Genomic DNA, 13,974 nt, shown 5'->3' with positions numbered 1-13,974 from the left:
GATGACCTAAAGAGCGGAAAAAATATAGTGTTTATGAAGTGTAACTATTCAACCCAATCCCCATTCATTAGGTCTATAGTTCCACTATTTAAAAAAGGTACCCTGCAACAGAAAAACCATGTTACCCCTTAATATTTGCTAACCAAAAAAGCAATATTAGCCAAAGATTCAATGGCAAAAGGCTGCCCTGTGAAGAACAAAAAGTTACTTACAACCAATCAAAAAAACTTGTAAGAGACTAAATGCTTTAAGCTACAAATATGAATCCAAACAGGATCACAACCTAAAATATAAAAACTTCTCATGACTGGTTAACCTCTAGGTACTCACTGAGAGCCAGCTGTTTCCATAATGCTGTTCTTCTCCCAATAAGAGCCCCATGAAGTGATGGGTAACTTACCGGCACATCCTTTTTGAAGCTGACTCCAGTTGGTCGCGTGATTGTAATGGTTTTTGCCACAGTGGTGGGGGTGGTGGAGGTGGTTACTATAGTGCTGACTTGGCCAGCAAGAGGAGCTTTTGCTGGAACCTGAGCCTGGGCCTGAGCCTGGGCAAGTGCAATACTTCCAGGGGTGGTGATTGAACCCTGCATCTTCACAGGAGGGTCTCGCGATTGCTGCCCATATTCAATGTACTAGAGTGAGGCAGACAAGAGAGACGCTGAAATTCACACATGTAGCAATGAAACTGCATCCTAATACTAGAACCCTCCCAACTCTAGCTCACTGCATTGAATTCTACAGAAAGTTGCAGTCTGGCAATTTTGTAGGAGAGTTTCTGGGTAATTCCAGAACCAGAATTAAAATCTCTGTATGATGTAGAACATTCGTAAATTCACTTTAAAAAAAAATCTAGTAAGCAAAACCTAGAGATGAATTCCCTGTTAAGAAAAGTTCTACCAAAGAAGCCTCTTTTCAGTCCCTGTTTATTTAATGGTAAAGGGCTGAACGGTAGGGCCTTCAGAGGCATGAATGTTATCCCCAAGCTAGACAGGGTACTGCCGAGTGCCACAAGGCTTGACTCCATTCCAAGTCCACAGACAGCCACCCAGCATTCCCCACACTGCTGGCCTGCAGAGTGAGAAAAATATAAAGGCGAATGTGTGATCAAAAGACCTACTATGCAGAGTGGACAAGAAAAGTCTTCCCCAAAGACTTCAATGACAGTATAAAGATAGAGGAAGCCTGAACCATGCAGTGATCAAGGAAAAAGCCAGTTCCAATAGTCTGCCTTAAATTTCTGCACCTACAGAAGGAATCCTACAGTGGTAGACTCTCTTTCCATAGTGGTGCACTTGCCTAGAACAGTGGTTCTCAAAACTGGGGGTTGTGACCCATCAGGGGTCACAAAGTTATTATGTGGGGGGGGTCGCAAACTGTCAGCCTCCACCCCAAATCCCACTTTAAACACTATTATAAATGCTGGAGGCGAATATTTTTTAAGGTTTTTAAATGTATAAGGGGGTTGCACTCACGGGCTTGCTGTGTGACAGGAGTCATCAATATAAGTGTTTGAGAACCACGGGCCTAGATATTTATAATGCACCAATCAAAAAGTACACAGATGCCAGATGTATCACTTGAGACAGCTATGAAATTGCTTTATTTGTGGAGTAAAGGTATTGTCTACTTGATGTCATGGCAGACCTTTATTTTTCCTGAGCTGCAACTAAACATTCAAGAGTGTGGCCTTAGGATAACCTTCTGTACATGCCTCCTCCCACCCCACCCCAACAGAAGGATCATTGAGACAAACCCATAATCAACATTGCTTTTACTGTTTGGACTACAGTGCATTCCCTTTATTTTGATCAGACCTTCAGGAATCTAGTTCTGTCCCTTGTTTGGATTACTTTTTAGCAGGTCTGAACACAATTTGATCATTAACCACAGAAGAGAGGCATTTATTCAATAGGGAAGCCCAAAATTCTGAAGGAGACAGGAATATAAACCGAAAGAAGATTCATGGCAAGGATTAGATCTAAGACATTAATACATGACATCACTTTTTAAGTGGCAATATGCCCTGGATGGCCATATGGCTACACAGGTTAGGTACTTATTTCAAAACAAGCAAGCCAAATAAACTTACAGAAAAATGGAAGGCACTGGTTCCTACCCTTACTGCCATTCCCCCAAACCCAAGGAAAATGCATTCAAGTCTATAATTTGCTCACACAAAACATTAAAAATTGTTTGTATTTTGTGTTTATGGACTTGTACTGTCATACAAAACTTATGAAAGTTTAGGCCATTTTTAATGCAAATACAAATCAACTCAGTAGATGGTTTCTCAAATTAATGAATTAGTTCTATCATTTTTAAACACTCACCTCCTGTAGGTGATGAGGGAACTGTATAAAGTGACTAATAGAAGCCAAGTGCTGACAATACTGGGGATAGTCCTTCAATCTGTCAACAGTAAAACTATCCATTAGTCAGAGAGAAAGCATGAGCCCTGATCAAGAACACACCACAGAGCAATACAAACTGGTTACTGGCTATGTTGCTCCCTTAACACATCAAAGTTGCTTCTAAACTTTCCAGCTCTGCTGCACAAGTGATTTTTGTATGAGGATTTGTTGCAAAATAATTTGAGAGCAGTTACCCTTGCATTGCACTGCTATTAAGTCCTATTAACCCATCTATTCCCAAATATTTAACATCTAGACAGTTTACTATTTAGCAAGGCAACAATCTTACTAGATGCTAAATTGTGTTTGCAACAATGGCAGTTTGATTATACTTCTAGTTGAATGTTTAGAACTACCCCCTATACCTGACAATGAAGCCTCTCCCTGTATGTACAGTGGTTTTATTCTGTGTATTTGCAAATGCAAGATGGTTTCATCAATTTTATTACTACTTTAAGTTTTAAAATCCCATTTATAATGGTATGTGCATTTTACCAAGAGAAGTAACAAAGGCTGCTGAAGTATTGCTTTTGTCAGTCTTGACAGTGCCATTTTATTCTGCTAGGCTACAGAATGTTAATAGCTGTAACAAGACATCCAGCTATACAAAACAAACAGCTATTGGAATATTTCAGGCTACATTTAAGATATACAAACAGCTGTTTCTATCTTAAATGTAGCCTGAAATATTCCAAGACTGGATAAGGTGATAAAGAAGAAATTGCGGAATAAGGACAGAAGCATCTCAGGTAGAATCATGTTTTTAGAGCACACATTTAAAGGTGCTACACTGGCACCTTTGAATTAAGGAAGTCTTCTTAACTATAAGAAGGAAGTGTTTTCCCTTGCGTCTCCAGTGATACCTATAGAGCCAGACTTTCTGGACAGTTTCGCCATTTGCAAACAGCCTATATTCCTTGCCCCAAATACCTGGGAAAGTCTACAAGTGTCTGAGAAAGTGGTCTCACTGACAATATTTCATAGGCACTTTGTGGAAAGAGGAAAAATTAAGCATCTGCTGGCTGAAACGTACGCAGATGGTAAAGTTTGGAGATTCTTTGTATTACTACAGGGGTATTTCTTGTAACCCTATAGATAGCCAGTTAAGTAAAACATTCTGCAACATAGCTCATCTGAGATGATTTAACACTTTAGTGCAGGGACCAAAATTTGGGTTCTATAGCAGCACTTAAGTGTCTGACCAGTCTCACACTTAAGCAACTTAAGTTACTCTTGAATGATAAGGGTGCACATGTACAGAATTCTTAACCAGGGAAATCAAGCTTTACCAACTTAGTCTCTAAAGTATTGATATACCACCAGCCTTAACACTTGACTGAATTAGATTTCATAAAATATGGTCAGCTGAATTTTAGAGAGAGAGATGTCTGAATGTAGTTTCAACCTATGTTGACTATATGTACTATATTTAACACAAACTGATTATCTTCCGTGGGCCGTGAGAGAGCTTGGAATTGGTGCATTATGTTCAAGTTGTGAGATTTGCAAGTATTATGACATACCATTAATCCTGTATTGCTACTACTAAGCACATAACTAGAGCAGACATAAGTTTAATAAGATATCCCATGCATTTTTTTTTTGAAAGATTACAAAAATCACTCACCTATTTTTAAATCTATCTAGTGCAGCAATACCAAAATAGTACATTTTGGATGCAAAAGGCTTTCGTAAGGCTTCAAGAACATAGCGCAGGGCCAGACCCAATGCCATGTAAGTAACCAGTCCTTTCTCTATTATCCCACCAAAGAGGCAGGCTGTTATGTGCAGCTCTTTGTCTGGGTATTGGGGGAAAAAACGGTACTCCTCAAACAAGTTCCTCAGCATACAGTTAAACACTTCTCGTTCCCGCTTAATGTTGGAGTCCTTAAACCTCTGTAGCATTTCTAACACCTGCAAAGAAATAGAAACTGTTACCAAGAGACTTATTTCATCTCAGCCCTTTCACACCAGTGGGTTCAAGAGCACCTGCAACTAGTCACTAATGTAAATTGCACTGGGAAAACCCAATTCCCAGTGCAAAACTGCCAAACCTGAGGGCAGGAATCCATATGTAAAACTCAAATTTATTATTTAAAGTCTTGTCAAGAAATGGTGGGACAACTAGCTTTTAGTGTAGCTGTTATGCAGATTCTTTGGATGCTAGAAACCTCATCTGTTTGTATTGTAGCTTTCTTACAATTTTTCAGGCCAGTATCTTTTTTTGCAAAAGCTTTTAAGTAGTTTGTCAATCTGACAGCACTGCTACATTTACAGGTCATGAGGCTTCATTTCAGCTGTACATATTCAAATTGGGCTAAGTTTATGTACATACTATCAGCCCAAAAGTATTAATTTTTAAAGCACTGAAAAGTGCAATTATGGTCAGAAAAGGGACCATGTTAAAAAAACCACTACCTCTCACTCAGATCTGCTCTCTACATATCCCAGGTGATGTCTACTTTAGGCCTTATTTTATTTTAAATAAGACCTCGTTAGCACAGTACAGCTAACAGAAATGAGAAAGAAAGCTAGATTTTATTTGGTTCAGAGTACATTCTGATTGCAGAAGCATCAGGATAATACACAAGTCACACACCCCTCTCATTTGAATTTCATTCTAAGGTTGAGTTTATAGGACTGGCAGTTATACAGATCTTTAGTTGTAAATCTGATTGAGTTTGATCAAAACATGGAATCCCAAGAAGTCATTTTAACTGGTATAATAGTTTTAAATCTTCCCCAGGAATCTCAAAATAGTCACGAAAGTAACATTCAAGGCTTCACAACAGGAGCGTTTCAAGCACACAGTAAAGAACGAGTGTGCAAGTACTTTACATATTAATTGTGCACCTGACCAATAACTAATTATGCCCATCTGTGCAAATAAAATGTCAGACTGTACTAAGTAGTAGCCTCATATGCATGTAAATTGCTTTTAAAAAGGTGATGTTTCTTCAAACCTATGGCCTCAGCAAAAGGAATAAACGAGCAAAATCCTATTTTACTCAGGTCAAATGGACAGTTTATCCATTTTCTTCAAATCCTCAGACATTCTAGTTTGTCAGAACAATACTTCCAACATGCTTGCTTCTGAGTTAAAGACAATCCCTTGTATGTCATTTTAGCAGAGTAATTACTTTCAAATTTTTCCCCCTTCAATACACATGAAGTAATTGGAAATTCAGCATTAGATTTTTACAGTATTTGGACTGTGAAATAATTGCTGGGGGAGGTTCCCAAGAATATCTGTTGTAGATTAGACCTGCTACAGTATTGCTCATAATTTCATTTTTTCCTTTATCAGATAGAGACCATGTTTATATTTATACATTTGTCAGATTTATTTGCAATGGTCTTCAAATGAGACTTTTTTAATATTGCTTTGTATTGCTCCTAAATTTGATTCTGAAATACAGGAAGTAGAGCTCATTAAACAGTGCTTTTCAATAATCCGTAAGTGTGCAAATATATTTAGAGGGACATCGTTAACTTGAAATAGTCTATTTCAACAAGCAAATTGAACTTAGCCTCAGGATTATACTTGCCACTGAGTCTCCCTGATATTTTTGTCTCTTTAAAAAAATTTAATAAAGTGTTTTCCTCTCCCTGTTGTGCGAGACACCCAAGAAAGGGGAAATTGACTAGTGACAGGAGGAGAAAGTAAACCACTACACAGTACTGTCAAGTGTATAAGCTAAAACTGAAAAGAGCATTTTTCACTTGTCATTTATAGTAATTTTAGATGTTAATTGCATATGTTCATTCTTTTCAGATAAAAATATGATTTAAGTTGACGGTGTCCCTTTAAGCTTTGGCACCAATGTTGAATACTTGTGCTTGGATTTCACATGACTAGGTCCATCCAATTTAACATTTTCAGCAGCTAGAACTTAAAACTGCACTTAATGCACAAGTGCAACTGGGTGTTTTTACCCAGTGTACCACAGACAGGTCCTTGAAAATTTGTGCACTCAATTTACTTCCTCAAACTGCAACCAAACAAAAAGCAATGTTGCTATTGCCTCAATATTTATTAAAGACCATAAAGAGAATTACTTTCAACCATAAAACAAGTCTCTGGACAAGTGATGTGATCATTGCAGAAGGAAACTCACCTCATCTACAGACATGGTGGGGTGCGGTGGATGATTATAAATGCGCTGAAAGTAGCTGTTTGCCTCATCATCTATTTCTTTACTAAAGTGCTGATTTGCCTCTGGCCACACCTGAGATAAGTCAGCTGTTGGGAAAATGGACAGTAAAGAGTAACATCCGAGTTAATTAATTAGCAAATGACTTTTTTCTTGTTCTTTTCAATTCATTTTCAGATATCTGTTCAAACATATGTAGAACCTACTTAATCCTCTTGACAGGGCTGATATGCTTTTAAGTAGTTTTTGTTGATTTAATGAGCACATTTTATTTAAAACCATGGATCTGTTAACTTAGTAAGATTTGTGTTTCGCTAACAGTAATCAATTTGAAACAAACTGAATCTTAAGCTAGTGCTCCTAGAATATATTTCACCTCTAAAATTAAATTGAAGCCTAACCCAATGTGCAAGTGAACATAAAAAGAGAGCATGCTACACAACACTAACATGCAGACAGTCTTTCACACAAGCACTTTCAGATCAACCAGTGCACTTCAAGCCAAGTCACTGAATGCTCAGCCCAAGTAGCAGAAAGAGGGTCAAATCAACCTCCAGCTGTATGTTCACTGGGGACCTATTAGATTAGCTTTCACACATTCAGTTTTATGGGCAAGCTGCCAGGTAGTGGATTACTGACATAATAATGTCTGAAAGGTTTAATATCCGATTGCACATCTTAGAAAGTCACCAAAGCAAATGGTGTGAAATTTGACTGTATGCAGTCAAGAGATACAGCTGTGCCAGTTACAGCCAGACAGACTCTTGGCTGGACTGGGGAGACCAAATATTCCATTCTCAGAAACAAACTAGCCTGAATTTGTTTTTCTTCCCAGTTTTAACATCCTAATTTACCACTTCCTCCCTTTATTAAATCCTCTGATTGGTAATATCCCACTTAAAGCACCTCTGGTTTATTAGTTCTCTACATAATTTCATTTTTGTAACACTAATCTCTCTCACACACATATATAAAACCCCTTATAAAAAGATGGGGCATATTTTGTTCAATATACAGCAGAACAAAGAAGCAGAGCAACACTGTTCATGCAGATCTATAACATTTCATTGAGCTATTTACTTCACTATAAAACTGCTTCTTTCTACTCCCTCAGGGCTACTCTGCAAGCTTCTAATGCCAGCAGTTTTAAAATAGCCGGTTTCATGCTGCAGAGTGAAAACCAGAGCCATATTTCTGGGATCTGCCATCTAATGGCCGCAAGCCTGCCCTGGAGGAAATGCAGGTTAACTGCAGACCACAGTCACACTTCAGTCACAGACAACACTACCACTTACAAGGTTTCATCTTACTCTGCTGGAATGTAGGCTGGTTCAGTCCAGATGTACTCAGTTTCCTTTGCACGAATGGATCGTTGTTCACTGCAGGGAGGCCAAGGGCCCCAGTCCCTATACCAGTTAGGCTACCCGTAGTAAGACCACCTACTGGGGCCAAACAAGGTATCAGTCATCTCATTTGTACTCCACTACTTGCATGTAGTAAGAAAAAATGATTATTCCCACAAACTTGACCAGTTAGGTCACGTAATAACTATCCCCATGTTATCCAATTTCATATGCAACTCTTTAGTCCATAATGATGGGTTTCAGAGTAGCAGCCGTGTTAGTCTGTATTCGCAAAAAGAAAAGGAGTACTTGTGGCACCTTAGAGACTAAAATTTATTTGAGCATAAGCTTTTGTGAGCTACAGCATCCGATGAAGCGAACTGTAGCTCACGAAAGCTTATGCTCAAATAAATTTGTTAGTCTAAGGTGACTCCTTTTCTTTAGTCCATGTTATGCTACTTCAAGTGGTCTACTGAAGTTTGCCAAAAGGCTCAGATTGCTCCCAATCAAAATTTCATCCTTTTATTCAGATGCAGCACTTTAATATACTTCAGAGGGTCTTAAATGGGCAAAACATTCCAAGAGGTCAGATCTGCATACCCACAATTTTTTTTTTAAAAATGGGACCCTCCCTTTATTGAAGTACATTATATTGATTTGTTTTGCTGCACTGAGCACTTTGGTGTGGAAGCGGGAGCAAATTTTAATTAAATCCTAACAAATAAGCATACTGCTGTTCTTGCCCAATACCTCTGATCAAGGCAACTGTAGCAGCACTTGAACAGTTTGTTACCTCAAAATGCAAACAGGTAGTACCTGGAAGTTGTGAAGAGAGTCCTCCAATGCCACTGAAAGCAGTTGTCTGATTTTGGGTAGAAAGGGGAGGAAATGCTTTTGCTGGTGACTGAGGTGTACTGAAAGCAGAACCCAAATTTGGAGGGAAGCCTTGCATACTCTGGGTATGTGGAACAGCTGAACCACCTAAACTAAGAGATGCCATCCCAGCAAGCGGGTCAATCTGAATAAAGAAATGCAGATTATAAACAGCCATATACATTTATCAGCTCTTCTTGGCAATAACTTAGACACCACTCCAATACTCTTAGGGACTATTTTTGACACATAGCTGTAACTTTAGCCTATGACATCATACCGGTCACCCCAACAAGATCCTGTTTATCTACAAAATGTTAGACATTTATCACATTTTTAGATTTAACCTAAGTCTGCTACAACCCTATAGATGTAAAATCCAAGTCTATTAAAAGCTTTGAGATTCAAGACCCTAATATTACACATTTGACTAACAAAAAATTGGGTTAAAAAGCAATACTTATATATATATCTGATATTACAGCAACTTATCACTTTCAGTTTTAGGTCATTAAAAAAACGTTACTGGCTGCAGTAAAATTTCATGAACACTATTTATAGATTGCATTGTATAAGGGATCCCACTGTGTCCAATTTTAAGAGAACTGGAACATGATCTTTTGCATAGGCCTTCAGAGGTCCCACAATATAGCACCTATAATTAGAGATGCTGACTCTAGGAGGTGAGAGTTCTAGAAACTGCACCATCTATACAGAAGATGGCCAGGCTACAGACTAGTTATCCAAAACATTCTGCTGCTCCAATTGCTCACAGTAGCAGTTTGTAGTGTTCCCAGGATATTTAATAGTTTTATCTAAGGAGTAGTTTTCCCACTTCTGAAAGCTGTTAAACTGCTTTACTTCTTTAGCCTGCAAAATACTGATGCCTTCGACATCTATAGGAATACTGAAGTGCCACTAATTTATAGGGGAAAAGTTCATTTCTTAACATTTCAATGTGCCATCGAATGTGGTTGCTAGAAGTAAAATCTGTTTGGAATGTGTTGCTCCCAGAGGAGAAAGGGGTGGTGAGCGGCAGGGAGTAAAATGTACCTTGTTTTTAAAAGAGCAGTTCAGTTGAGAGCTGAAGAGCCCCAGTTATAACAAGTCCTTATGCTCTAGCACTGTTGCTTGGCCCGTGAAGCTACAAACAAGACACATCAGGTTCAAAGGCAGTGCTTAATCCTCAAAAGTCTAAGTAAATTCTTTACCACTTTAAAGAAACCTTCACTAAGTTTTTAAATTAAGCCAAGTTCGTATTTCACTTTTTATTGCTCCCATTCTGCTAAGCTTCAGTTACTTGTTACAAACATTCCAGAAGTGAAAGTTAGCTCTGAACTAAACCCATTACACACTATTTTGTAGTTAAAACACAAGCAAGTTATGTAGACATGCATGCATAAGTAGTTTAAGGGAGCCAACTGACATATTATTTAGTTCCGTTACCAGAGTTCAGTTTATGCAGCAAACAAATGCCAATTATCACTGTTCTGAAACTGTAGCATGTCATTTATCTACCTGTACAGGAGAGATGGCATCCAAGCTGCTAGCACTTGGTGGACGTCCCTTTGGCATGACTCCAGGTGGTGGCTGTCTAGCCTTGTTCATGACATTACTGCAATTGGCTACCATAGTGAGGATGGTCTCTGACAGCTCCTGTGAAACACTCCTAAGAAGAGAAGACTTGGGTGATAAGCCATATAGCGTTCCTAAGACTGGCCAATCCAGCCTGTTCAGTTTCTCTTTAGCAAACGGGACCATGTATTTCAAGACAGGCAATAAGTGTGGCTTTGGAGAAGTAGATAAAAGATTTTGCAATTACTTTACAATAGTTATACTATCCCTACTGTTGCATCTTTGTTAGACTCACTAAGCAGTCAAGTAACTTGAGAAGCACTCTAGAGACTTCTAGAACCTACAAAGCGCAGCATGTCTTTCTAAAAGACTTACACTAGACCTTAAACCTAGTGACTGAGTGACTGCAGATACCATCTTTAGTGAAAAGTTACACACTTAGTCAATATGTGTGGGTACATCCCCTCATGCTAAGATGATGCATGTTTTCAGGTCCACATTTGACCAGGCACTGGAACATAAGGAGTAATTAGCAGTGAACATGGAGTACCTTCTAGCTCCCAGAAAGCAACAAAACCCTGCCCCCTCTGGTGTACAGGCAGTCCTCAGACTTAAGACAATTGATTTCTGAAAATTGCATTGTAAGTTGAAACAAATAACCTGGAACCACAATCCACTCCATTGCAGGACCGAGCGTCGTAAAGTCGAAACCAACTGTAAGTCGAATCAGGGTATCAATTCATAAGTGCTGACAGCTGTCAGTACATAAACATTTGCATAACTGTGTACTGAATATTAGCTACATTTTATTTGATTTCCATTAGATACATAGGGAAGGACAGTCTTAATAGGGAAACAAGTTTCCCACACTTGATTTTCCCTATGTCAATACTCATGTCTTAGATAATCCTAAAATAAAAGTTATTCAGTAGTGTAAGACATACTGGGTCTCCTAAAAACAGAATATGCCTCTTTTAACAGAGTTTAAAAAAAGAACAGACTCCTAGGAAGCCCTAGTCTATTCCTTGGACAACATTTGAAACATGAGCTCTGTAGAAAAATAGAATGAGACAGTAGTTTAAGAGGGAGGGGGAAGGTTGAAGTCTCCTTTTGGATAAGACTACCCTGTTCTCCTATTTCATCATGTTGTACTTGGAGTATCAAGGTTATACACCATATAATTAGAGTTCTGTTACTGTAAGTCCAAGTCCATCACTGCATTGCTCTCATTCCATTGTCTAGCATTTTTATGCAGCCATAAGGGGCTATGGTTTGACCTAGCTGGCTAGTGTCACAGGAAAGCTTCTAAGAGGACAGGCATTTCCATGACTTAAGCAACAGTGAAAAATCTAAGACATTAAGAAGATCTCAGGAGGATTCAATATATTTAGATGAAAGAAAAGACTGGACAAGTCACTAACAGCTTTCTCTATACCAAGAAAGCAAGATCCAATAAATAAGGTCTTCAAGAGACAGGCATAATATGGGAATAGTTGAAGTGCTTTCTCTCTGCAAGAGAGCATACCCATTGCTAGTAAGCCTACTTTTCATGCTCAGCAGATTACAGTTTCTTGCTCCAATAGTATATTTGTTGAATTAGTTTGCAAGACAGTGGGGTAGATATTCTTGCACAAGAACTGCACAATTTAACTTTGATGTGGATCTACTTACTCTAGTAAACCCCAGAGATTATTTTGACTGACTACATCCTAATTCAGGGACAACTAGCAATAGTCTGTTCAAAGGTGCTAAATCTTTGGGGGTGAAGGATGTTTAATTAAAGGTGCATTTAAGGCTAATGATGTTTGGGTGATCAACTTACTTCCATATGTTTAAGAGGAAACAAGTATTTCCAGGTAAAAAAAAACTGTTTAACTACAATGTTTTCATGCATCCGATGAAGTGAGCTGTAGCTCACGAAAGCTTATGCTCAAATAAATTGGTTAGTCTCTAAGGTGCCACAAGTACTCCTTTTCTTTTTAATGTTTTCAAAAAGCTTTCTGTGTCTACTCAACCTCAGCTCTACCTTAACAAGTTCTTTGCCTGGAAGTTCAAGTTTTTAAGAAGTCTAAGCATTGCTCAGCAGCAACCCTTTCAGATATTTCATACCACCACAGTTCTCCAACATGGTTTCTACTCCCACACTCCGCAAACTAGAGCAACATGTCCCAGATCAACCTCAAAGAGTTCTTTACCTACCACTCCCATTCTGTGGGCTACCATTATCTATAGTTCAGCCATGTGGACTTTAGAAGTCCAGCACTGTCATGGCAAGAGGTGTGTAGTGTCTCTAAGTCAGCTCCCCTGTGCCTCAAGTTTCCCCAAGCTGCCAGTCGATCCAGTGGGTAATGTAGACAAGCCCTAGGTCTCCCCAGCCCTGACTCCCTTCTTGGTGGTATCTCTCTAAAAAGGACAATGAACCTCTGCAGTCTGAGTGGAATTCCAGGTGCGTATGTATGTATATATAATTTTCAGAAGCCAAGGAAAAGAGGTGAACATTCAACATCACATACAATTACTTCACCAAGAAATTTATTTTTATCTGAAATAATTTGAAGCAGGGACTAGAGGCATTTCCCAGCCATTCTAAGATTTTTGATCTCAGGGGGACACTAGGAGGATAGAAACCATCCCAAAAATATATCTTAAAAAAACCCACATTCCTCTTGATTTAAAACCACTGATTAGGCTGGGCACGGGGATCTCTGACAAAAAAGGGCTGTACTGCTTCAGAAAGCCTTAAGTAAATATCAAATGTGCATGCTGCCCAAGACGAGGACATTTTTCAGTGGGATCTTAGACCTTATATAGTAGTAAGTAGTCAGAAGATAAAACTATTAATTTATTATCCTCTGAAATATTACAACTGGCCTTTGCATACAGAAATAGATCCAAGGCTAGACTTGTCATTTGCCTCTCAAGAAAAGTCTTTATAAAAATAATCCCTTGTTCTATATTCGCTATAGCACCCACATTGTGGGAAGTGAGCAGCTACCCAGTAAGCAGACCTCAGCATTTTGTATAAGTGCTATTTCTCCCCTTCCACAGACTGCTCAGAATTAAAGTGGCCTTAATTCAGTTTAATTCACCAATTAAAACTAAACTGAATAATGGTCACTTCAATTCTGAACAGAAACATCCACACAGGGATTTATACAATGCAGTTCAACTAATCCACTTACAATTCACACCTTTAGTTAATTTGGATTAATTTTCCTGGATGCCCCCTGTGTAGGCATGCCCAAAGTATTGCCTATTCTCCATCTATAACCAGCCATTACTGTAGGAGGAGAACCTCACAACCCCTATGGTATTTATCCTCACATCACCCAAGAGGTAGGGAAAGTGCTATTATTCCCATTTTACAGATGGTGAACTGAGGCACAGAGACAGTGATTTGTTCAAGTGCACAAAGTAAGATGGGTTCAAGTCCCTGCTCTGTTAGGTCTCCAGAGTCGGAAGCTAACCCCCAACCACCAGGCCATCCTTCCTTATGCATTCTCATTTGTGAACTAACAACTACATCAAGAGAGTTACATTAAATGCTTTCAGAGCAGCTCTTTTTATGAAAGCCATTGCTGTAGTTGCTGCATGGATACTATGTGGATGGGAGGAT

At 38.8% G+C, this 13,974-nt stretch overlaps 1 protein-coding gene and 1 non-coding gene across 13 annotated transcripts in view; both read right to left on the bottom strand.

The window, feature by feature from the left end:
- The window catches only part of CNOT1 (CCR4-NOT transcription complex subunit 1), a 91,336-nt gene that overhangs the window by 44,594 nt on the left and 32,768 nt on the right, over positions 1-13,974 (bottom strand). For 4 of the 12 annotated variants that reach the window (XM_077831457.1, XM_077831446.1, XM_077831454.1 and 1 more), the window contains 7 exons: positions 10,302-10,452; positions 8,727-8,928; positions 7,863-8,009; positions 6,532-6,656; positions 4,041-4,327; positions 2,333-2,411; positions 401-634 (listed from right to left, as the gene is read on the bottom strand). In XM_077831457.1, the coding sequence (XP_077687583.1) occupies positions 401-634; positions 2,333-2,411; positions 4,041-4,327; positions 6,532-6,656; positions 7,863-8,009; positions 8,727-8,928; positions 10,302-10,452 (1,225 nt within the window). The remainder of the gene's footprint in view (positions 1-400; positions 635-2,332; positions 2,412-4,040; positions 4,328-6,531; positions 6,657-7,862; positions 8,010-8,726; positions 8,929-10,301; positions 10,453-13,974) is intronic. The other 8 variants (XM_077831448.1, XM_077831453.1, XM_077831447.1 and 5 more) reach the window with 5 other exon arrangements.
- On the bottom strand, positions 9,829-9,964 carry LOC144273073 (small nucleolar RNA SNORA50). Its single transcript, XR_013347729.1, has one exon. It is a non-coding gene; the product is annotated as a small nucleolar RNA SNORA50 (small nucleolar RNA).

The sequence above is a fragment of the Eretmochelys imbricata genome, chromosome 12, assembly GCF_965152235.1.
Source record: "Eretmochelys imbricata isolate rEreImb1 chromosome 12, rEreImb1.hap1, whole genome shotgun sequence".
In the NCBI taxonomy this organism is placed as follows: domain Eukaryota; kingdom Metazoa; phylum Chordata; order Testudines; family Cheloniidae; genus Eretmochelys; species Eretmochelys imbricata.
This window is presented reverse-complemented; position numbering and strand designations above follow the sequence as displayed.